Source organism: Panthera pardus, unplaced genomic scaffold (assembly GCF_024362965.1).
Source record: "Panthera pardus isolate Hobbes unplaced genomic scaffold, ASM2436296v1 HiC_scaffold_13, whole genome shotgun sequence".
Classification (NCBI taxonomy): Eukaryota; Metazoa; Chordata; class Mammalia; order Carnivora; family Felidae; genus Panthera; species Panthera pardus.
This window is the reverse complement of record NW_026526688.1, coordinates 152739717-152766484: the sequence shown is the minus strand read 5'-3', so window position 1 is coordinate 152766484 and position 26768 is coordinate 152739717. Positions and strand designations below refer to the sequence as shown.

General features: G+C 32.7%; 1 protein-coding gene across 2 annotated transcripts in view; it reads right to left on the bottom strand.

The window, feature by feature from the left end:
• TECRL (trans-2,3-enoyl-CoA reductase like) overlaps nucleotides 1–26768 on the bottom strand; it is a 123637-nt gene that overhangs the window by 62294 nt on the left and 34575 nt on the right. For both annotated transcript variants that reach the window (XM_053901512.1, XM_019468704.2), the window contains exons 3-4: nucleotides 6275–6319; nucleotides 918–1021 (exon numbers count right to left, since the gene is read on the bottom strand). In XM_053901512.1, the coding sequence (XP_053757487.1) occupies nucleotides 918–1021; nucleotides 6275–6319 (149 nt within the window). The remainder of the gene's footprint in view (nucleotides 1–917; nucleotides 1022–6274; nucleotides 6320–26768) is intronic.

Below are 26768 nucleotides of genomic sequence, written 5' to 3'. Positions count from 1 at the left end.
TTTGAGAGTTTAAGCCCAGAGTCAGGCACTGTGCTGACAGCTTACCCAGAGCCTGGAGCCTGCTCCAGATTCTGTCTTCCTTTCTCTCTGCCCCTCCCCCACTCATACTCTGTCTCTCTCTGTCTTTCAAAAAATAAACAATTAAAAAAACATTTTTTAAATTTTTTTAATGTTTTTTTTTTTTTTAATTTTTGAGAGAGACAGAGACAGAGTGTGTGGAGGGGGGAGGGTCAGAGAGAGAGAGAGACACAGAATCTGAAGCAGGCTCGAGGCTCTGAGCTGTCAGCACAGAGCCTGTTGTGGGACTGGAACCCACGAATGTAAAATCATGACCTGAGCCGAACAAAGTCGTATGCTCAACTGACTGAGCCAACCAGGCACTCCAGTCCTACGTGTCTTTTAATGTAGTTTTCATTCTTATAATGCTATTGGATTCAGCTGCCACCACTTTGAAAGCTCCTCCTTCAAGGAGAACCAAAAGTATGCCACAATCTCCTAACTCAAAGATGTCTCATTACTTCATTCTGATTTTCCAAAATGTCTTCCCCTTGCCTTAGAACATTTTTTGTTGAATATCCTATCTCCTCTCTTTCCAATATCAGAAGTCTTCATATCCCCAGGTTCCTAGAAGGAAGAGCCAAAGAAACACCATTTAACTAACAGCATAGAGGAAGCAGAAATAGGGCCATCAGTCCTAGGGTAGATTGACACTTAAAAAAAGAATTTGCGCTCGTTTTTCCAATTGAGTATTTCCATTGCCCTAATTCTTGTGTAAAATTTTGGCCACTAATCCTAGTAAGCATGGAAAACTTAACATACTATTCAGTAAAGTATTTAGTTTCATTATGAATTTATTTAATAACAATTGTCCTATCAAAATGTGGGACATGCATATTGTATTTTAAACTGATACTTACTGTAGTCCAACTGACCTGTTGACCTAGGTCTGTAAAATAGAGAGTGACAATGGAGGAAGTTGCAATGCTTTGAATGGTTATGTAGTCCTTCAAAAAGGGCCCACCTTAAATAATAAGGAAATAGTAATTTAATACAATTTCAAGGTATAGTCATTTAAAAAAACACATTTTTTAATGTGAAACCTGTAAAAGCAAAGGATAAATTATACATAGAAATTTCAATGTATTATGAATATATAAAGTAAAATAAAATGTGAACAAACCCATTTTATAAGTGATATCAGCAATTTTTCAAATGTACAGTGGTTTCCCACCTCTACCTAAACAAAGTTCAGACCACCATCCGCTACTATCCTGTGTGTTCTGAGAAAATGTAATATTAGATAATATCATAATCAAATCTAATACAAGGTATTTTTATAGTATAATTTAGGGTATCAGTAGATATAGATGTCAACTGTTCTCTAAATGCTTTTATTATATGATAAATTAGTTAGGGTGAATACATTTTAGTGGTCATCGCAAAGCACTAGTGGAGTGACATGATATATGTTTTAGAAGATCTCTATGGATGCTGTGTGGAAACCGGGAGGAAGGGGAAGCAAGATTACTTAGGAAAAATTCAAATTCATCAAGCAGGGGACTTTTTTTTTTATCTTTATTTTTGAGAGAGAGAGAGAGAAGAGAGAGAGAGAGAGAGAGAGAGAGAGAGAGAGAGAGAGAATGAGTGGGGAGGGGCAGAGAGAGAAGGAGACACAGAATCTGAAGCAGGCTCCAGGCCCTGAGCTGTCAGCACACAATCCAATGCGGAGCTTGAACCCACGAACTGCAAGATTATGACCTGAGCCAAAGTCGGATGCTTAATTGACTGAGCCACCCAGGTGCCCCATGCAGGGGACTTTCTGGATTAAGATGGCACTGATAGAGATGTTAAAAATGTATCAATTTTAGATCTGTTTTGAACACAGAGCAGGTTCAACTTGAGAGGAGAGTATATCAGTGAAATAAAGACAGCTCTTAGATTTTGACCTGAGCACTTAGGTGCATTATAATTTGGGGGTGGAAATTAAGATTTAAGTTAGGGCATGTTAAGTGTGTGATATTTATTAGACATTCAAGTAGGAGCTGTCAAATAGGCAGTTGGGTAAGTATGTCTGTAGATATTTGAAAGTCATTAACATTTAAAGCCATGCTGCTTGATGAGATTATTTATGTATTCAGTTTGGAAAAAGAATGCAAACTAAGACAGGTTTCTAGCACTCCAGGCTGTCAAAGTAATAAGAGAAACATACAGCAAAGATTACTTGGAGTTTCTCATGAAATAGGAGGAAAATAAACAGAACCGATGTCTTAGAAGACATGTAAAAGAAATGTTCCCTTCTTAATAATAAACACTAGATAAGTCTGGCATGTGTGTACTGAAAGATATGTACAAAGATATTCTTATTAAAATTATTTATAATTGCAAAACAATTGTAAAGACTTAAATGTTCATAAATGAGATAATGGTAAATATAATTTATTTTATTCAAAGATATACAGAAAATACACTAGAGCTAGATTAATCTCATAAGTATAATGCAATTATTATTGCCATTGTTGTTGTTTTGTTTATATTATTCTTTATGCTAATCTATTTGTGATTTATATTATCCTCAGTCATGAAAAAGTGTTATTTCATTCTCTTTTTTGCAAGACACATTGAATGTTGGTTTATGACTATTTTAGATTATTTCCAGAATCCAATACATTGATTTGTAATTACAGGTATCTTAAAGTAAGGTAAAATATACAATTGATATATACTAATTTTGAATATTGTATTTGATAAATCCAATATGAATATAATAGGCTATCATTCCCTTGATCAGGTTATGTTATGTGGCTTCATAAAAGAGATTATTCAAGTGAGTCTGAGTTAATCATGTATTATTTAAATCTGCATGAATAGATAAGAGAAAGGAATTCAGGTTCAAAGTACTAGAGTACTAGGAATAAAGTACTAGAAAGATTTCTGGAATGAAGATGGAGAGGGCCACATGACAAGAATGCAAATAGTCTCTAGGAACTGAAATGGCCTAGGATGTGACAACTAGCCAGGAAATAGGAACCTCTGTCATACAACCACAAAACAACGTGAATTCTTCAAACAAGAATGAAGATGGAAATAGAATTTTCTAGAAGTCTTGAGATGAGAATTCAGCTCAACCAATACCTTGATCAGCTTTGTGATATTCTGAGCAGAGAAGCCAGCCATACTGTATCTTCAAGCTAATAAATGAGTGTTATTTTTAATTTGTTATACAGCAGTAGGAAGTTAATGCGACATAGATCAAGGTAAAGACTGATATAAAAATGGTCAATAATATCTTGACAATCATGTATGACAACAAGAAATGTTAATTGGAACAAAAGAATATGATAGCCTTGTAACACCAAAAAAAATGCTGAAAACATCTTTACAACATACATCTATGTATTGTCACCTTTGAGAAGGGGGTTCATTTCTATTCCTGTATCACTTGATGACTTCAAGGAACAGAGCATTGGAATATTTTTTATTATTTTTATTTTTTATTGGCATGTTTTTAAAATGTTGTCCCATCAATATGACATTTGAATAGAAGGAATTGAGAAAATCCAGGAATATCATTAATAATGCCACTCAGACTCAGTAATCCAGGAACTTTGCCTCTGGCCTTCTATGTCTATGTATGTTTTCCAAAGGGCGAGGAATTTGTAGGGCCAAGAAAATATGCCTAAAACAGGAGCTGATGCTGTCTGTATTATGCTTCAGCATATATCATGCTTCAGCCACTTAAGGCCCCTGAATTTCCTGCCCAAATTAATTTAAACAAATCATCTTTCTTGGGCATTTCTTCCCAAAGTGGACCAGAATCTAGGGTATGTACCTAGGGGTTTTTCAAAGCTGTTGTATAAAGGGTGTGGATGATTGGAGCCAGCAATGGGAAGGACAGTGCTAACTCTTCACCTCTCTATTGTAGAAATCCAATAATTTTAAGACTTGAAAATTTAACTCTGTGCTTCCAGAACATTATTAAATATATTAATCAAGGTAGGAAGAGAGAACACATTTTAGTTACCAATTTGTGTGACAGATTTATTACAGAAATCAGAGTTCTTTACCATTCCCATATCTGCACCATTTGCAATATGAGTTTTAGTATCTCTTATTAAGACTTGGTGTCCATTTCCCCACTTCCTTGAATATAGGTTAGCCTAGTCACTCACTTTACCTAACAGAACGTAGGGCAAAGATCATGTGACACTTCCAAGCCTGGGCCTAAACAGTCCTTGAGTACTTGTATTCATTTGTTTGTACCCCTGATTCCACCATGAGAACAAGCTCACGATATTCCACTGAAGCCTGAGAAACCACATAGAGTAGAGAGGATTTGATTGGCTGAAGTTATGAGCAACCTAGACCAGACAGTCACCAAGAACCTACCAGCTGACGGCAGCTGATTGAGTGAACCTACACAAGTAAGGCCAAGTCCAGCTCAGCTCAGCACAATCCCCAAGCTAAATAAATATTTGTTCTTTTGCTCACAAAAAGCAATGTTTATTATTTTCTTTAGTTTTTGTAGTGTCTTTTGTGTGATGAAACTGTAAAAGACTAAATTTACATGATGTCATTGCTCACAGTACAAGTATTCTGACAAATATATTCTAGCAGGAAATATAGGTAAATATTGAGGACCTGCTTTGTTTCAGTGTTAAGTTTTATTTCCTTAATATTAATAGCTATAACATCAATCAGCTATAACTGATTGATAAAGCATCTACCATATGCCAACCATTATAGTGCTTTATAAACATAATCTTATTCAACACTTATAAAACAAAAACCAAACCATGAGTTTGGTTCTTTATTAGCTCCCCTTTACAAAAGAAAAGATCCTATAGATAGTTAAGTAAAAGGTTTAAAATTCTGCATTACTTCAAACAACTTCTTTCTACCATATCTTGCTTAGCCTGCTAAATTAATTGACTCTTTTTTTCAAATATGACATCATACTTTTATTCAAGGACACTTAATGGCTATATTTCATTTAGATTATACCCTGTAAATGTATGTGAGGAGAAATCAAGTAAATACATGCGAGGAGGAAGTAAAAAGTCATATTCACCAGGAAGGTTGAACTAACAGAAATTCCAGTTCCTTATAGTGTTCTTCAAACTGAGTTATATTTTACATTGATGCCTGTGGCATTCTAGAGTCATCATTATATACTAGTCAAGTTCAGAAAACAATATCACTATATAATTTTATATTACTTAGCATCTATGTGTTGAACTACATTTATATGCTCGGCATATATTAGGCTCTGCAGAGGCAAAAATAAACAAGATAATGAGTCTTCTCTTTTAGACTCTAGGAATTTGTCTTGGACATTTGAGCTTGGAAGAATTTGGGACCATCAGGAAAGTGTGACTTCCAAGAATACCATGTATTCCTATGTTTTCAGCATAGAGGTTTCAAAGAAAGGTGTAATGTCTAAGAAACAATGAAAGCAAACACGACAGCTTAGATCCAAAGAAATCATCATTTGTCCTTGAGTAATGGTAATATGAGAGAAAAGATGGCCTGAATATTAGCAAAAGTACAAGGAAGAAAAAAAGAAGGTCGTTCATTACAGTGTAAAATAATTAGAGATTGAAATTCCTTAATAGATGTGTATTGTAGATTTACTATAATTGACTTCAAGTAAGTATTTTCTAAAACTTATAACAGCTCTTCTTGAACAAGTCCAAATTTAAGATCAAGTTGATGTAATGTTAATTACAATGATTCTTAAGAGAGCTAACTTTTAAGTGTATCTATTTATAAATTTTCTGAATGGAAAATAGGATTTGACAGTTTGAGAAACTTGAGGCTTAATACTGGATATAATATTTCCCCTAAAATTAATTCATTTCTGCTCCTCATTACCTCATTTATTTTGCTTTAAGTAGAAAATAAGAAAAAGAAAGAAAGAAAAAGAAAAAAAGAAAGAGAGAAAAAGAAATTGCTGACCAGTATCCCTGAGAACCTATTAGGAGGTAGTAGGATGAGAGAAAAAAGCAGTAAAACTTTTAGAGATAGAAAGATGTTAGTTCGGATCCTGCATCCAATGCATGTTGACAGTGAATATGTGAAAATTATCTTCTTGAGACTAAAATTCCTCATCCATAAAAATGGAGCACTAGCTTATTGGGAGAATCAATTGATATAATTGATTTACAGCACTTATTACAATGCCTGTCATTTAGTAAGTGATAAATAAATATTAGCTATTGATGAGAGAAAAGGGATTCCAAATTAAATAAATAGATCAATGAAATTTGATTCTTACCTCGTTCTAGCTGCAGGCCAACTCTAGAAGGGTACAACTTCGGACCTGTTCAATGAAAAATAATAGCATTTAGTTGTCAACACAAGTGTCAACACAGTTTAAAATCCATTAGTTTCTTTGGCTAAATACTTAGAGTGCAATCGGTGGGTCATAGGGTAGTTCTATTTCTAACTTTTTTGAGGAAACTTCATATCGTTCTCCAGAGTGGCTGCATCAGTTTGCATTCCCACCAACAGTGCAAGGAGAGTTCCCATTTCTCCACATCTTCAGCAACACCTGTTGTTTCTTGTGTTGTTAATTTTAGCCATTCTGAGTGGTGTGCAGTGATATCTCATTGTGGTTTTGATTTGCATTTCTCTGATGATGAGTGATGTTGAGCATCTTTTCAAATGTCTGTTAGCCATCTCGATGTCTTCTTTGGAAAAATGTCTATTCATGTCTTCTGACCATTTTTCATTTGGATTATTCATCTTTGGGTGTTGAGTTTGATAAATTCTTTACATATTTTGAATACAAATCCTTTATCAGATATGTTATTTGCAAATATCTTCTCCCATTCCACTGGTTTCCTTTTAGTTTTGTTGATTGTTTCCTTCCCTGTGCAATTTTTTATCATGATGAAGTCCCAATAGTTCATTATTGCTTTTGTTTCTTTTGACTCAGGAGACATATCCAGAAAGAAGTTGCTACAGCTAATGTCAAAGAGGTTACTGCCCGTGTTCTTCACGGATTTTCACGGTTTCAGGTATCACATTTACATCTTTAACTCTATGATCCAGCAATTGCATCACTAGGTATTTACCCAAAGTACTAATTCAAAGGGATACATGGATATGTTATATATAACAGCATTATCTACTATAGTCAGATTATGGAAACAGCCCAAGTGTCCATCAACTGATGAATGGGTAAAGAAGAAGTAGTATATACATACAATGGAATATTACTCAACCAGAAAAAGAATGAAATATTTCCATTTGCAGCAATGTGGATGGAGTTAAAGAGTATCATGCTAAGTAAAATAAGTCAGTCAGAGAAAGGCAAATACCATATAACTTCACTCCTATGTAGAATTTAACAAACAAAACAATCATAAGCTAAAATAAAGGGAGGCAAAGCAAGCAACAGACTTGTTAACTATAAATAACAAACTGATGGTTGCCAGGGAGGAGGGGGAGTAGAGTGACGAGTTAAATAGATGATGAGGATTAAGGAGTGTACTTGTAGTGATGAGTACCAGCTGTTGTATGGAAGTGTTGAATCACTAAATTGTACATGTCAATCTAATATTACACCGTATGCTAACTAAATGGAATTTAAATGGAGTTTTTAAAAATGAATAATGCAACTAAAAATGGGCAGAAGACATGAATGGGCATCACCCCCTCCCCCAATAAATCTAAGAGTTTCTATTGAACAGCAGATTCGATCTTAGGAAGTGCATAAAGAAGTTATCCAGTGTCATAAATGGAGATAGTAGTTACTCTTGCAGTGTGCTGATGAGCAGTAGTGGATAGTTCTGGAAGAAAGCATGATGTGAGCCTTATGGGTGATAATTTTCTGTTTTTCAATTTAAGAACTGGCTACATAGATGTGTTCAATTTGTCGACCTGTACCAAGGTATATGACATAGAATTTATGCACTTTTAAGTAAGTTATTCTTCAACAAAACGCTTCAGCATCTTCATTTGACACTAAAGAACTTTGATCTCGTTAATTTTTTAACATTTTTTAAAAATTTATTCATTTTTGAGAGTGAGAGAGACAGAGCATGAGCAGGGGATGGGTACAGAGAGAGAAGGAGACATAGAATCCGAAGCAAGCTCTGAGCTGTCAACACAGGGCCTGACGTGGGGCTCGAACTCACAGACTGCAAGATCATGACCTGAGCTAAAGTTGGACGCTTAACCAACTGAACCACCCAGGAACCCCAAATTAAATTTTTAAAAAAATATTGGCACCTGAAAGTGGGTTATTTTCTTTATCAAGAGTAAAGCACACAATTGGAATAATATGTGTTATTGACTTTTAATAATTGTGGGCCTATTGATCATAACAGAACATCACTTTAATTTAGTATCTTCTCCTACTACTGTTAGGAATAAATACATAGTTTACTAAGAATTCTACCTGGATAAAGAAATCAAAACATACTTACTATACACAGCCACAATGGAAAAATTGGCTCATAATTACCAGAATATAATTATTTTCTCTTAAAATGAATTCTGTTATTATTTTAAAGTTTGTATTGAAAATTTAAATCTTAACTTTAATATCCAATGTTAAGCAAATTAACTTGATTTATAATAAATTAACAGAAGAATATTGACAAAGGAACATTCCACATTGCTCTTTTGTTTTCAAAACATTACTCTTAAAGGTGGCAGTAAGAGTGATGATAATGTGACATAACTAGACTATTGCAATAAATTCTATCTAAATTTACTGTAAAAGACAATTTATACATGTACATTATCTTGGACAAATAATTCATACGTCAAAAATTATAATCGCAAGTTTAAAATTATTTAGAATTATATTTAAACCAAACTTAGTAATAGCAAGGCAAATAAGCAGGCACAAAATTTAACTTTCGCATTTGATTTTTTTAAATTAGAAAATATGCAGATAAAGACACTTTCTTTTTTTGTATTTACTAATACAATTATTATTTACATAGGCACTTGTTCTGGAATGTGTATTAACATTGTTTGCTGAAAAATCTTTTAAAATATTTACTTTTATTACTGTTAGTGAAAATCTGCTGTCAAAGAAGATATGATGCAAATGCATACAGCAGAGGCTTCTATAAGTTTAAATGAGTTTCCAATATGGGTATTGGAGAAAATACAAAGCTAATGGGAATCCATTTATATTGAACATTAGTCATCGAGCACCTATGATGGGTGAACATAAGCTGTCAATTTCTGTCCATTTTAATAATATTCACACGAAACACTGCTTTTGATAGTTATTTCATGATGCCTCCTATGGTGGAAATGCAAAATTATCATTTGAAGCCCATAGATATGTCTATGATCTAGATGAGTGAATAATGGTTGAATCCATAAAGATTCATCAGAGAAGTTAGAAGCTCTAAACACTTTCAGGGAAATCCATATCCTCCCAAGTCTCTCAGCATGGATAAACTATAAAACTACTTATGAAATAAACTTGGCATTTATAGGTTATAACCTTTGAACATTGTGTCCTAGTGAAAAAGTTATTAACTGTCTATATAAGTCTTTAGATTAGTTTCAGACACCTTTTCAAAGAGCAAAGCATACATTTGCTGAAATGTTCTGTGCTTATTGTGGTGAGGTGGAATAGGTTCGAAGAATGGCAGAAAAAGACAGTTTATAAACATAAATTATAAAGAACATATGTTGCATAAGGACTTTTAGCATGAGTGAATAGTCTAAAATATTATTTGTAATGTATTAGTACATTGAAGGTAGACAACTGGCATAGACAACTGGCATAGAGATGAATTACAACAACATAAGAGATCTAATGCATCTGTGTGTCTAAAGTTGTCAAGATATATAACTTGATTTGCGTAACTTTTTTCGTATTTTAGCCATGACTTACAGTTCTTTCCTTGATAATTGAAAGTGTTTATATCACTAATGGATTAACATTCTAAATGAGTAATATATATAATTTGATATATATGTAGCTCAGTATGTAATTTAAATATACTTATTTTAATATACTTATTAAATATACTTATTTTAATAAAGTAGTGTTTTCCACACTGCTGGTTGTGACCCATTAGTAACTTGGAAAAAAGGAATCAGTATTATTCTTAGCATTACAAAAAGAAATAGAATAGAATAGAATAGAATAGAATAGAATAGAATAGAATAGAATAGAATAAGTAGAGATGGATTATCATGACACCGAATAAAATACATTGGAATAAACTCTAAATAGGTTAAGTATTACTTCATGAACTTTCATTCAATATTTTAAATTTTGTAAATACATTGTATTTTTATAAGACCAATAAGCATTTCACATTCTGATTCATAGTCAAAAAGTTTTGAAATCCAAGAATCTAAAAGATTTCAATTTCCTAAATTAATTTCTATTTGTATATAGCATCCACATAGAAAAACTAGTGATTGAATTAAATTCCATAAGATTAAACAGATTCAAAGTATTTGATTATTTTACTTCTTCAAAAATATTTTTAATTTGCATTATTAAGAAGAACAATAATACAAATTATATAGGATATATATCACATAAAATGTCATCAGCCATATTCACTCAAGTAGTATGTGCCTGATGCCTGCCTTTGCTTTCTTGTAATGTAAGACTGTGTTACTTGCCGTCATTTTTATTATGATTTAAATTCCTCTTATTGGATGTTGTTCAACAGTATAAAAATGCTCCACTTGTATTTTTAGAGGTACAATTTTATTTTATTTTATTTTTTTAAAGATTCCTTTTTTTTTTAAGTTTATTTATTTATTTTGAGAGAGAGCAAGTGAGAGCAAGCTAGGGGCAGAGGGAGAGAGGGAGAGGAGAGACTCCCAAGCAGACTCCATGCTGTCAGCCCAGAGCCCAATGTGGGACTCATACTTATGAACCTCAAGATCATGACCTGACCCAAAACCAAGAGTCAGACACTTACCTGACTGAGCCACTCAGGTGCCTCTAGAGGTAGAATTTTAAAAATTGGTAATAGATAAGTGAAATGTTTGCTTCTTGACTTGCTAGTAGAATCCACTCTATCTTTGTATATATGAAAATATAGAGCCAATTAATAGGTCATACAGACTAAAGCATACATCAAGTTATTAGCATGGTATAGTTTGAAAGATGTGAAAAATTATTATTGATAGTTGTTGATTACAGATGGTATTAAATATTTAACTGAAATCTAAGTTTATATTATTGCTGAAAGAAGAGAAATTTAGAAGAAAAATGGGAGAATTTTTCAGAAATACTAAGTATCCTTCATGACCTAGAACACTTATGTCCTCACTTATGACCCTAGGTAAAACCTCAGCCTTACTCCTACTCTTTTCTTGATTTCACCAGTCTCACTAGGAAGAAGTTCTGAGAACAGTTTAGAATTAAGGAAATTTAATTCAAGTAATGAAACCTCCATAGTAGACCATAGAGACTTCTGGGAATGGAGAAAATGGTGATCAATTTTTGTTGTTTACATCCTGGTTTCTTTGTGGTTGGTGTTGTGAGATGGTACAAAGAATAAATAGAAGCAGAATATAATACTGAGAAGTATGCTATTCAGAGCTGGCTTTGTTCAAGAGTTTAGTGCAAGAAAGATATAGGTCTACAAGTTTCTACTTGGCTCAGTTTAATTCCTCAAGATTCCAAAACTGGATGTAGACAGTAATAAGCAAATTTGACAAGCTGGTTCACTGTGACCTGCCACTAGATACACATGTGGTGATCAATGCCAATCTTGGAGATGACAGTTCCAGAGAGTTAGAAGAAAAGAAGGTTTATTTTCAAATAATTGATATATGCAAGTTATTATAAAATAGATTCTAAGTAGTCTGAAAAATAATGAAACCTGTCAACAAAACCTTTAGGTAATAAGCCTCAAGAAAATGTAACATTATTTTTTTAAGTAATCTCTGTGATCAGGGTAGCACTTGAATTCACAACGCCAAGATGAAGAGTCACATCCTGTACCAATTGAGCCAGCCAGGTGCTCTAAGACAACATAGCATTATAAATTAAAGTGAATCAACTGTTCTTTGTAGTAACCCATTTGAAAGAAAGAGTAAATTGTATGTGTATATGATTATACTATATAATACACTATGCAATATATGTATATATGTTTGTATAATTTATAGTTGTTTATATAAATAGAAGCTCATTTGACAAATATGAATAAACTTTATAGAAATCAAATTTATCAGAGGCACCAGGGTGCCTCAATTGGTTGATCATCAGACTTTTGATTTAGGCTTAGGTCATGATCTCACAATTTGTGGGATTGAGCCCTGCATCAGGCTCTGCACAGATAAGAGTGGAGCCTGCTTGGGATTCTCTTTCTCCCTCTCTCTCTGCCCCTCCCCGACTTGTGCATGTGCTTTCTCTCTCTCTTTCTCTCTCTCTCTCTCTCTCTCTCAAAATAAATAAGTAAACTTTAAAAAGAAAGAAATCAAATTTATCACCAACTCATTCTTGGTAATAAAAAATTATGGAATGATAGTATAGCCAATTAGACCAGGGAGAAGAGAGAATTAGTCATTTGGAATATGGACCAGAGGAAATTACTCAGAAAGTAAAAACATGAAAGGATTAATTAAATGTGAAAAGCAGATTAAAAGAATAGGGGCTATGGGGCACCTCGGGGGCTCAGTCGGTTAAGCATCCTACTTTGGCTCAGGTCATGATCTTGTGGTTTGTGAGTTCAAGCCCTGCATCATGCTCTGTGCTGACAGGTTGGAGCCTGGAGCCTGCTTCAGATTCTGTGTCCCCTCTCTCTCTGCCTCTCCCCCACTCACACTCTGTCTCTCTCTCCCTCAAAATAAATGAAGATTAAAAAAGAAAAAAAAAGAATAGGGGCTAAAATTGGACAATATATTAGAGATACGCAAGCATAAGCAAAAAATTTTAATAATTATAATGGTAAACTATATATTCTTTCTTATTCATCCTATTGAGGACAACTAGAAAAGTATGGCAAAATATTTTATCAAAATCTCCACAGAGTAATTAAGAAAATGAATAATTATGAAGCCAAGCTCCAGCAGGAAGGGAAGCTCAGAAAACTGAGTCCAACAACTGGAGCCACATTCCCCAAAGGATATCTGCTTGTACTAGAAGAGGTGAACAGGAATTCCCACAGACTCACAAGTTTAAGGGGACAAAAAAGCAGACTTTATGCTCAATTGAAAAGTAGAAACCCTGGTAAAAGCCCAATATCTCAATTACTATTGTAAAATAAGGGCAAATCAGAAATAAACCAGTTCCTATAGGAAATGAAGCTGAATTTTGAATCATCTCAATCCCTGTTTGCATTCAAGTGATCTGTAATCTCCAAGGTCCAGCTCTCCTACCCAAGGAAGTAAAAATAAATCATCTATGGAAGCAGATAATTTCATTCAGAGTCTTCTATTTTCTTTACATATTTTCATATTTTTCCATATTTCATGTGGCAATTAAACTGACAGCAGACTTCTAAATAGCAACAACAAAAGGTATTGGACAAATAGGTTTTAAATGGAGTATCTTGTAAAGATAACATAAAATAAGGAGTATTACAGTAAGAAATCCTATACTCTATAGACCCTTTCTGTCTTTTGGTAGATAAACATCTAAAGGATCAACTTCCATAAAAATAAATAAGTACCAAGACTAAGAGATAAGATAAACTAAATGATATTCAGTACAGGAACTGACATATATATGGATAATTCTATAAAAAATATCATAATATCTATATAACTCATTTATATAAAATATAGATAATAGTCATAATAGTGTATATGTATATGCAGAAACAAAATACTGTATAATAATAATTACAAAATGAAAAGCATTCTTTGGACTAGAGCATTCTAAATACCTTAGATTATTTCAGAAGAATGTAGGAATATTGATCAATCTCAAATTTTGATAAAAGGATTTTTTTTAACTTTGAACAGTTTATTAGTAAAATTTCCTATTTCTATTAAGCCAAACTTTCTCTTAATAACTTCCACATATATTAGTTGATCTGGTATCCAAAGTATACAACTTTTTCTTTTCCTGTCAGGCAAAAGATGTGTTCTGATTACAAAGTTCTCATATGTACAAAATAAAATTAAAGTACAGGACGTGTCAACCAAGTAATGGAATCCTAAATAGGAAACATGATGTCATGACAGAATGTCCTGTACACTTTGCTTACCACTTTGTTTATGTTTTATTATTTAGTACTGCCATAGTCTTTCCAAACAATACAATCCTATAAGCAAGCCTGAACAACAGGGCAGACACATGAATTCCGCTTCCTTTTTTATAAGAAATAAGCATCAAGTATATTATACAAATCTCTTATGTACCAAAATATTGGCTGCTGATTTAATATTGTTGGTTGAGTTGTTCTATTTGTTAGAAATGATCCATTCAGTACAGTACTTCACTAAAACTAAATGGGCCATTCTCTTCCTTGTAAACCATTTCTTTGTAGTCTTATAAATGCCACCTACATAATTAAGTGATCACGTTAAAACAGAATCAAGGAAGCCTGTAAGATATGAAATGTGGAGTAGTGTTTATATATCTGAAAAATAAAAGAACCATTTCCTATCTCACCCCAACAACGACAAAATGTTTTAACAGTAAAACCGGCACCAACCAATGCATATAATTTTGCTGACCTTGAAAAGAAAATGCATCTGCTAAAGAATTTGCTATTACAAAGTGCTCAAATAAGAAAGACAGAGTGCTATCACACTGTATAATCAGCAATCACAAAGCAAGTCTCCTTCAGGAAAACAGACATGGTTCTAAAAATGGAAAATTTAAAAGCTGCATAAAAAATATTCAGAATTATAAAATAAAAGAGAGCATGAAAGCAAGAGGCATAAAGTAACAAGCCAATTTCATAGTAAATGCAAGGCATAAAGCAAGAATAATGTGAGGCACGGAGAACACGCAGAGTATAACCTGACTGATTCGTTATCTTCACTGGCTTAAATTTATAGCCAGTTTGTTCAGCAAATTACCCACTAAACTTCTAAGAAACTACTAGCATTGATCATCATGCCTATATTCCCATTTACATTGGACACCATCAGCTGCCAAGTCTCCCAGTATATACACCAGCACAATGACACTTCTCCCAATTTTGCTTTGCACAACCACTAATCAGACCTGATTGTCCACTTCTCCATGCCTTCTAATACTCCCCCAATGTACTTTAAGGCACTCCTACTCTGTCAACAGCAAAGCCTTCTAAATGATCAATCACTCAAAAAAGTCCCTCTAACTTCTTACTTTAATAGAAAAGTTCTCTGCATATCTTTCAACTAGTATTTATTATTGACATTAAACTTATCCAATTTTGGGCATGAAAATGTATAAGGAATCCTCCTTGCTTTAAATGCTGTTTCCAAAACATTTTTCTCCATTCTCCTTGTGGATTTCATATATTCAGACTTTACTACCTAATTTTATTTCTTCTTGTTGCCATCTATGATGGACTGGTCTTTCCACTTAAAACACTCATGGAGAACACACTATCCACCATTACTTATTTATTATTGTTGGTGATTTAAATATAACTTTGAAATATTCTTTGATTCTTCAAATATTTTCCAACAATTACCATATTATTATTATTATTTCTCCCACATGTCCATTCCTCTCTAGGCTCAATCCTAGGGTCCAATAACACACTAATGAAAAATCTACTACTTTGCACTACTCTCCCTCTCTCTCACTACCTGGCAAACACTAAACCCTGAATTATTCAATTGTTGGTGTCTAAATCGGAGTTTCTGGATGATTCCTGTACAGAGAGAATCTCCCTGTTGCTATCCAATAGAGCAGATCCCAGTATTATTTTCCAGTTACTTTTTTTCATTACCCTGTTTTTGTCTCCCTATCTAAAATTATTTATGCACTCTTAAAGATGTTTCTACCTCCATAAGAACAGACAGATGCAATCATTTTTATTACCATTGTATATGCGTTAATTAGAAGACTGCCAGGCACAGAGGAGTTTTATAGGATTTGAATAAACATATGGCCTCTTATTGAAGAAGAATTAGTAGAAGTTATATATGCATATTCAATCAAATGTGAAATTAGTTACTATATAATAAATCATTTTTCCTACATAAAAAGTCAGTATTCCTTTTCTAGTTAACTGCAAAGTAGATAGTCACTGTCTGGACTTAACTCTTGGTGCGAAAATCTACTGGCTATCTTATTTATCCTAGGCAAGTTAACTCTGTGAATTTTATTTTTCTCATCTGTTAAGCAAAAATATTTAAAGAAATAGAAATATAACGAAAGTATCTAATAGGGATGTTGTGAGTGTTAAATGAGATGTTTGCGAAGTACCAGAAACTATTAAAAACTACCTTAAAATGTTTTACTAATTTAATTTTTTTTTTTTGGAGGGAGGGAGAGAGAGAGAGAGAGAGAGAGAGAGAGAGAAAGAGAATGTTAAGTAGTCTCCATGCCCAGCACAGAGTCTGATGCAGGTCTCAAACTCATGACATTGAGATCATGACCTGAGCCAAAATCAAGAGTCAAACACAACTGAGCCACCCAGGCACCCCCACAATATGTTAACTTTAATTTTAACATTTTAAATATTTATTTTTGAGAGAGAGACAGAGAGAAAGCGTGAGCAGGAGTGGGGAAGAAAGAGGGAGACACATAGTCCGAAGCAGGCTGCAGGTCCCGAGCTGTCAGCACAGAGCCCCACATGCGGCTGGAACCCATGAACCATGAGATCATGACCTGAGCCTAAGTTGGCCCCTCAAAGGACTGAGCCACCCAGGTGCCCTATGTTAACTTTAATTGTAAAAGAAAACAACATAAAACCTTGTAGTCGTTTGTACAGATAAAAGATTTTCGCTAACAAATGATACTTGCATTCTTGGAATACATTTTCTGCAAAATCATACCCTGAAAATAACAGGTATGAAGAGTAGTTAGGACCAGAGTATTAAAACCTGTACAACTCTGTATTGTGTTTACTAAGAGATACCAGTAATGATCATAATAAAAATACCAGTACAGCTGAAAAGGTGTTTAAAAAAAAAATAAATAACGGGAAAATGAGACTTTACCTTGTTTTAATAAAGTAAAAGAAAAGTTGATGGAATTGTATGTAAGAAATATTTGAAAGAGCTGAATAATAAGGTGGAAAAAGACAATAGACACTTTCAAGGCAGAGCACATGGGCAAATTGAGTCAGGTAAGAAAAAGATATTGTGATATTGTATCTATTTGTCTGTAATGTAATGTGTTCATGTTGTTTTCTGCATTAAACTGCTATTGGTGGTTGGTTCAAAATGATACTATGCTCAGAAAAAAAAAGGGTATGAACAGTTGTAAATTCCACATCAGGCTAATATCATTCCTGAATTTATATAAACTGATTATTTGTCACAAATAGATACGCCTAGTAAACAATCAAGTAGAAATAATCTCATAGTCAAAATGTAGTTGTTATTTAACAGGAACAATACTCAGAAAACATTCCCCACCCACCCCTCAAATTATCTATTAAATACATTTTTCTTTGCTGCCACCAAGAAACATACCCACCCACATACATATAGAGTATGAAAAAATTATGAGGGCCTTATGTGCCATGAGGAGCTTGAACTTGATGCTGAAAGTACCAGGGTAGCAGGGATAAGATACTAGAGCAGATCAATGTGTGAGGAAATATATCCAAAACTATAATTGGTATCTAGAATAAAAATTACAGAGACTTGTACTGTGATTATGAGAAGGAAATGTGCAAATTTCAGATATACTAATTGTATAGAATTGCTATTTGTTTTTAGTAACAGTCACTCATTTAACTGAAAAGAAATAGAAAGAAAGCTACATTTTAACACCCAATCCAAGGATTTTAATAAATGTAATATGGCTGTATGCACACATATGTGCATAGTACCACACACCTATATACATACACAAATAGTTGCTCTTATTATTGAAATATTCTGTTTATTTTAGAGTTAGGCAAGTTTACATTAACTTGCCATTTCCCAAACCCAGTAGCTTCAAATATAAACAGAACGGTTAGGATGAATATGGTTTCTCATTAACGAATTGTGGCAAATACTGAGAAGTCCAAAAACAATTTCAGCAGAGTCAGATAAACAGTTGAGAAGTTTAAAATCATCTATGTTAAGAAACCCTGGGCGTTTTTACATTGCAAAATAATTCAGTATGAACTACATTCATTTTATATTGTTCCAAGAGTTAGTTCATTTCAGTCTTTACAAATTCTTGGAATATGGAAAAAACAAAAACAAAAACAAACAAACAAAAAAAAGTTGGATGTTTCCAGATTGAATCTATTCCCTCAGTTTTATGTGTCAAAACTCTAATGAAAATGCTGAAGTGTCTGCAAAAAAATACAAGATATTAAGATGCTACACTGGCTGTTTATTATAGAGTCAAAATTCTGGGAAAGAGACAGCTTTCATTTCATTCATTTATTAGTGTTAATTTTAAAACCATGGGAGTTGCTGAAAGAAACCTAACAATGATGTGAAGTCCTCAAAGAGTCTGAGAATGAGAGGTCAGAGAGAAGACAAAGAAATTAGATCTTAGAACCAAGTGGACAGAATTAGAATCAAACCAAAGGAGTCAAACAGGATGGTGTACCCAGTCAAGTGCAGCTGGGAGTTCAGGTTACACATGACCAAAGATGATCCACTGCCCTAGCAAAAGGGAAACTCTAGTGACCTTAGGAAGGTCTTCGGCAAAAGGACAAAGAAGAATGTTCTGAAGTGAGGGCTAAGTGATGGAGAAAGGAAGAGTGATGGAATTGGTATAAGCGGTTTGTAAATTAGCAAATTCTTGGTAAAATAATTTTTAGGCAACATTTGAAGATACAGAAAAAAAAAAGACTTAAAAGAGTAAATCTAAGGATTTGGAGAGAGAATTGCCTCGTGGACCTAAAAGTCTATTATGGATTAACCTGTAAGAGAGTAGTTTAGGTAAAGCGTGGAATAGTTTTAAGCTAGGGAGAAATATGGATCAACTAGTAAAAGAGCAGTTTAGATAATATACAACATAAACTTTAATCTAGATGATAAATCAGAAGAAAGGTAGTGTTTTAGAGACTATATTTCTCTGAGTTTCAGAAACTGTGAGTCCTAGAGCAAAACAGTGAGATATTTAAAATGGTACATGGGCAAGTGATTTGCTTAGTTTCAAATATTAAAATTCAGTTATAACTAATGTCAAATCTCATGGCATGGATAAGTGATAAGTAGCTAAAGCAGAGTGGAAGTGAAAATTCCAGGAAAAGCAAGTAGTTTTGAAAGTATCATATTGGATTATCATTTTAGATGTAATTGTCAATGTAATGCTGGGGCTTAAAATGAAGGGGAATCTAATAGCAAGAATTTATTAGATCTCTCAAAATAGAGAAAAGGTAGGTAAGTACAAAACAAAGAAGAATGAAGGATAATATACTAGAATGACATGAATCTTAGAATAGGTAGAGATTACATGTTAGAGAAAACTTCATGACTTAAATTTTAAAAGTATACTAGATAAATGATGTACTGTGGATTGTGACAAAGTATATGGATTTCACTTGATAAACATTGGTCAACCTCAAAATGATACTATAGAAATATCTATCTAAAATATTTTTTGTAGATTAAATCTTTTCCTTTGAGTTTTTTAGATTATTTAGGTACCTTTTGGAAATTACAACATTAAGCTTTTAGGCTCAAAAGATGCCGTAAGAGGGAATTAAGATATTCTATAGTTAAGAAAATAACTACATATATATATGTCATACACATAATCACACACACACATGAGGTATATGTATATTAAAATGCACAAAATACATTTATACTACATACTACCACCCTATTATCACTTAGATGACTATTACTGAAATCTTTAATAATGTGGATTTATTCTGGGGATATTTTACTCTAACCTGTTTCAAGAAAGAACTATTATTCATTAAACTAACTGGTGGGAAGATGAGAGTGCCATGCAGGGTCAATATTGTCATATTTTCAGAATGTCATCCTCATTTTTTTTTTCTTTTTAAACAGACATTGCATTTAATTCCAATATGTAGTATTCTTATTTATTACTCAACCCTTTGCTACTGCTAAAATGTGCACAGACTCAGGATTTAGTTTTTCCAAAAGGCATTTAATATTTTTGGCTGAAAACATTAAACATCTGACCACGGGGAAAAATCAAGCTTCTAGGATGTCATAAGTATAATACTTAGCACTGAAGAAATTGATTTTAGGAGTTAGCCAATAGTAATCTTAAAGTAGCATGAGATGCTAGAGAATCGGCCTAAAAGAAAGCAACCAATTTGTGAAAAAGACTAAAATCTCCATTCATTCCTACAAAATGCTACTTTAACCTATCTACTTTTGGAATTATTTTGTTTTTGTTTTCGTGTCTTTTTCTTCTCCTTCTTCTTCTTTTTCTTCTCCTTCTTTTTCTTCTTCTTTTTCTTCTTCTTCTTCTTCTTCCTTTTGTTTTTCTTTTTGAGAAAACAAAATACTACCTGCTTTTGGCAATTTATACAGTAAACTGTAATGGTCTGTAAATAAATAAATATTGACTTAAAAAAGTCATTACTGGAAAATGAAATATAAAGGTATTTTAGAAATGTTTGGATTATAATATATACAAAACATAATCTCCTTGAATTCAAATTTATGGACCCTAAACAAAACATGAAAGAGATATCAAGAAGTTATCTAACCAAAATTGTCAATGAAAGAATGGAGAAATCATGATACCAGATAAATTACCAAAAAACATTTTTAATGTAGAAATAATTCCCTAATATTTAGATATTATTTTGTAAAACACTGAATAAAATAATAAAAATAAATCAGAAAGAGAGAAAATAGCTATATAATTTCACTAATCGTGATATGTGACCAGAAATTAAAATCATAAACATAAAATATAATTAAAATGGTGAGAATTCTTCACTCCATCCCCTCTACCAAGATAAATTACAGATATTAAAAAACGTATGTGAAAAATAAAACTATAACTTACAAGTATTTGAATAAAACATAAATCAGTATTTCCAAAGATTAGAGGATGAAATGATACTCAAATAGGTCACAAAACAGAAAACAGAAAATAAAAAAATTGATTAATTTGGATCTATAAAATTGATTTTTCTTCCAAAAATGGGGAAAAGTGTTTGTTACCTATATACTAATTCATAAAGATTTTCTATATTATTAAGACAGCAAAAACATCCAAGTAGTCAAAGATATGAGTGAACACTATGAACAGGCAATTTCCAGAAAAAAATACATAAAAATCTCAAAGGAGAGTATGAAAAAATTAATTCACTAATGATTCAACAAATGAAATCTAATGCTAAATTATTTGTTTCCATACATAAATTATCAAAACTTATTAACTTGTTAATATACAGTACTAATTAGGAAAGGGAAGAAAAACTCTGAAGTACTCTTTTAAGTCTACAAATTAGGGGAGAAAATTTGGCAATACATACATGTTAAGATTTGAAGTGAGGTTATTCTCTATAACAGGATTTTTTTCCCTGCTATTATTCTTACAAATACAATTAAATAATTTTACAAACATGAATTATTCTGATCTAAATAACTTGATGCATGGTACATATTAAATGTCTGCTAAATATTTTTCAACATTCAACAAATAGTGATGAATAAATAAGCATAATATTTCTTTATTATAGAATCAATTAGAATGTGTATCCAGAAAATGTGTATTGCACATCCACAGAAAAGTATATCTCCAGTAATATTTATCATGTAGGTCAATATATATTTACACAGAAATACACTGAGAAAATATGTTGATAGGAAAAGCTATTAGAGACCAATGTATAAGATATGTGAAATTGTCGGGGGGGGGGGCACCTGGGTGGCACAGTCTTTTATGTGTCTGACTCTTGATTTCAGCTCAGGTCATGATCTTATGGTTCTTGAGATCAAGCCCAGAGTCGAGCTGTGTACTGACAGCACGCAGCCTGCTTGAGATTCTCTCTCCCTCTCTCCCTGCTACTGCCCTCTCTCAAGCTCCCTCTCCCTCACAAAATAAATAAATAAACTTAAAAATAAAAAAAAAAAAAGATATGTGAAATTGTGTATATAGGCATAGAAAAGTATCTCTAGCCTTTAGTAAAAACATTTATATTAGGAAGCTAATGCTTTAATCTTTGTGAGATTTTGCATTTTTGGAAATTTATCTTGTATGTTTATTATTTTATTATATTAAAAATTGAAGCTATTGTTATCTTGCTAAAATAATCTCACTTATTGAATATGATGCTTTGCCAACAAAGGACATACAAATCAAAAAAAAAATAATACATGAAAATGAGAAATTGGCACATTAATATCTTTGGGATTATAAAAACATTGTGGTACATTTTAGCACATCTGAATTTAACGTGGAGATTATATTTTCAAGGGATTTGTAATAGGGTCCGAGGAACTTTGAATATGACATATTTTATGAAATTTGAAAAATGAAAGATATTTTTAAACCAACTAGATAGGTGACAAAATATATAAGCACAAATAACTCATTTTAGACATTTCCTTGTAATGATGAAGTGTCATTAATAAACCATTTTAAAAGCTCATGTGCTTGTTTTTAGATCATTTACATAAAATTCCACTGTGATGCATTCCATGTCTTTCTGAAAATTTTCTCAGAAATGAGAAGATTAATACTATAAGAGTAAGCTATGTCTTAATAGATTCCCTTGTTTTATATTACTCATCTATAATCCTGCTAATGATTGCAATTTAACCAAATTTTTTTTGGTTATCCAAAACAATTTTTAGAGGAAGAAATAAAGGAAAAGAAAAAAAGAAGAAAAAAACCATTGCTTGTGCATTAAAGTTTGCAAGATGATCTTTGATTTTGTACCGGTGGCTTTAGTGCTGTGTGTGCTTTCTGGTTTCGCATTTTGAGAATACTCCCTTATATGGTATATTAACAAGTCTAGATATTTCACTGTCCCAATATCTGTCTCCTTTTGAATTTAAATTTCTTCACACACTCACATATTAAAATATAAATTGGAAATCAATCATGTGCTATAGATAATCTATCTCTTCTGATATTTGGTGAATTTATATTGTAGGCACTTGCTCAAGTTCCAACATTGCTAACCCAACTATTTTGCTGTTTGCATATTATACAACAAAACTATTTCATAATATCACGCTTTGGGAATATCAGCATGTCATGAAAGATGAATCAAAATAGCCCTGACATTGCATAGCAATACACAGGTTTAAACGTTGTGCCATAATGAGAGACTAAACAGTTTACAGACAGGATCATACCTCATGCACTTTAGGAATTGTATTAGTCATGACAGTTGTATTACATGAACCTTGACTGGCAAAATGGCCATCCGTTCCTAACGCTTTGATCTAAGATTGTGCAAACAGTAATACATCACATAGGTAAATTGAATTTTCAACATTTATGTGAGTTTCTGATGATATTAAGTATATAGCAATGTAAATTTGACAAGTATTTTAAAGTAGTTACAATAAGAAGAGGTCTATTTTCAACACCTGGGACATTGATATGTGCCAGTGGCTTACACTATGATTTGAATTGAAACCACAAAGAAAATATGGGCTTAAGTAAAAAAAAAAGAAAAAGAAAAAGAAAGAAAAAAAAGAAAAATTGAGAGGTACATATAGCGAGGGCAGTTAGAGAAAACAAAATTATATTATTCTATATATCATTAGCTGAATTTCATAATAGAAAACATTAACAAGGTATCATTAAAAACCATGTTTTGAACAATATATTACTACACGTTGTGATTTATAGTACCTATATACACTATAATAGAATAGACTTGAGATATTTCTTTTCAAAATATTTTTATCTCAAAATGTTTGCTGCCCTTAATATATTGGTAGATGATACATTCTTTAGTTTCTTTTTTTTTTAATCTCAATTTGCCACTTTAACAGGAAATGAATCATCAATTTCTCTAAAATTTCAAGATTAGGGAAGCAATCTTCTTTCAGAATTACTTTTGTTTTTTTAAAGTTTTGACATTTCTCTCCGTTAACATACAAAGTTGTTAAACTATTTTGAAATATACTAAAAGGAAAGAAAGTTAGGTATATCCTGTCAACTACTTTTAAGAATCCAGAGAGCATGTGTGGACACACAAAGTAACATTTACTAACATTAATGTAAAATAAAATTTTAATTATTTTTAACTAATGAATTCAACATTAATCAATTCTGGGAAGTCATTCAATTTGTGTATGTATGTGTATATGTTTGTGTGCATACACATAGTGTTTTAGTATGCCAAAAAACCATACTATACAATGGCTACACTATGAATATTATCTTTAGTAGTATAGCATAGTACCTGATCATTTAACTTTATTAATGAGTATTTGTTGAATTAAGTTGAATGAAATAATTTTTGGTACTCAAGTAGTAAAAAATTTTTTTTCTTAAAGCTAAAAGTGAAAATACAAAAAAATTTAAACTATTATTTTGTGAGGTAATCATGTGGAAACTTATAAAACATTTTCTGTGAAACAACTTTTTTTTTTAAATTACCAAGTGTTATTTGGCTTCAAATTATACAATTCTTTCTTTACTGAAGGAAAATTAACAATATGTGGGATAAAATTGTCAAATGATGTATACAGTATGGTAAATAAAGGAGAGATATTTTGAAAATCCTGTTAAATTTTAAATGGGTTAAATATATTTCATAAAAAGTTATTCTTTTCCTGAAATATTTTGTATGAGGTTCATCAAGAATGCAGTTACCTGAAAGACGTTTTTTGTCCATATAACCTATTTTTTGTGTGCCATTTGGCAAATTTGTTAGAAGTTCTTCAGTGACCAGAACATCAATGTTAACTTATTAATTTATTAACTTATCTCAATCTTGAAATCTACATGTAATATTAAAACAATGGTGTAATGCCCGAGGTCGCGAACCCCCTGCAAGAGACCACCAGAGTCGTAAGTCAAAGCCAAGCGGCAAGGGTCATTTATTGCAGGTTCGAACCTGGACCTCTGCGCACTCGTAGCCAGTGACGCTGAGAGGCCCCGATCAGGGTTGGTACGGCGTTTTTATAGATAGAGACAAATAGCACAGGGGAGGTTTCAAATTATGAGGGGCCTGATTAGTTGATTTTAAAGTAAGGACATTTGTTGTTCTCTGATTGGGCATCCTTTGTCTGTCCTTTGGCGGGAAGGCTTTGTCCATTACTTGTGGCAGGAGGAAAAGGGGGAAGGGGGAAGGGGGTAGGGGAGGAATGTGTTAAGCAAGCAGGTTTACAGAAGCGAGAAATGCCGGTTAGTTTATGTACAATCACTTATTCTATTACATATCAGACTACATTCAGGAAAGGTTTCACAATGCTCGTAGCAAACAGCAAGCAAAACAGACTTCTCAGCAATTGTATTTCTTATCAAAGATCCATAATAAGCAGAAAAGAGAACTTAGCTTTAAACTAAGGCAGGGCTGTCATTTGGATTTAAAGCTGTTCTTTTCAATGGTGGTATTTCTCCCCCTGGCCAAGGGTCTTACTGGACTTTGGTGATTAGATTTCTAGAAGTGAAATAGCCACTTAATTCCCATAGCTTCCCCAAAATGCAACATTGACTGTTACCCGACTGAATAATCTGCCAGATCACTCCATTTCTTCATTTAAATTATTGATAAAGCTCATAATTTCTGTTGCTGAAGAAACTATTAGAAAAAGAACGTTAGCTACTTATAGAGGTATGAGTGGAGAGCTTTTTTAAGATAAAAATTCTGCCACTTCTTCCCTTGGTTACATTTATCATTTTTCTAGCTTCTTTCATTGAGAGATCAGGGAATTCTACAGCCTTGTCCAGGAGGCTCCTTCAGATTGCCTAGAGAATACTCATTATTCTATATGATGTGTCATAAATCCTTCTACTGTGTTATCTTTGTTTTGAGTTATTCTCCTTGAACCTTTCAAAGTTTAGCATTGTTTATATCTCCCTGGCCTTTCGGCAAAGAATTATATGCATTTCAACTGTCACAAATAAATCCCTTCATGTGGCTGAAACTACAATTGGTCTGCTAATTCCATTGTTCTTTCTCATGCTTCTTCCCCTTCCCCACCTTCCCCAGGCTCTGAACTGCAGAGACAAGTAGATTATAAACATCATTGAAACTTGGTATTGTCAACTAATAGATAACACAGAGGTCATGGATAAAATGACTTGATTTTTCTTTCAGAAACTTCTTTTAGATCTAATTCTTAGATCAATCTCACAGGAGAAAATTCCATTAGCAATTACAAACCATATTTGCATTCATTCTTCTTACTCATATTAATCATTGTTTTTAATTTCATAGTTGATCTTATGGTGTCATGTAACATTACCCAGAGATTTCAGTTTTTATAGCCAATTGTGAACTATACTTAGACTTATAGCAATATTATTCATTACATAATTTGTAAAACAAACTCTTGAATTAGTTCCTTTTTGCAAATGAGGACTAACCATAGTATTTCTGAAGTAAAATAAAGAAGTATTATTTGAATTTCTGCCTAAAAAATAATTAAAAACATGATTCAGTAAAAAAGAGGCAATGGATGGGGTTAGTGGTTCGAATACAGGTTACAGAGCCCTATTTTCTGAGTTTGAATTCCAGCTCTGCCACTTATTAGCTATGTGACCACAGGCAAGTTATCTAATCTCTTAAAAAGACTTATCTGTAAAATGAAAATCAGAATACTATAAGATGATCATAAAATTG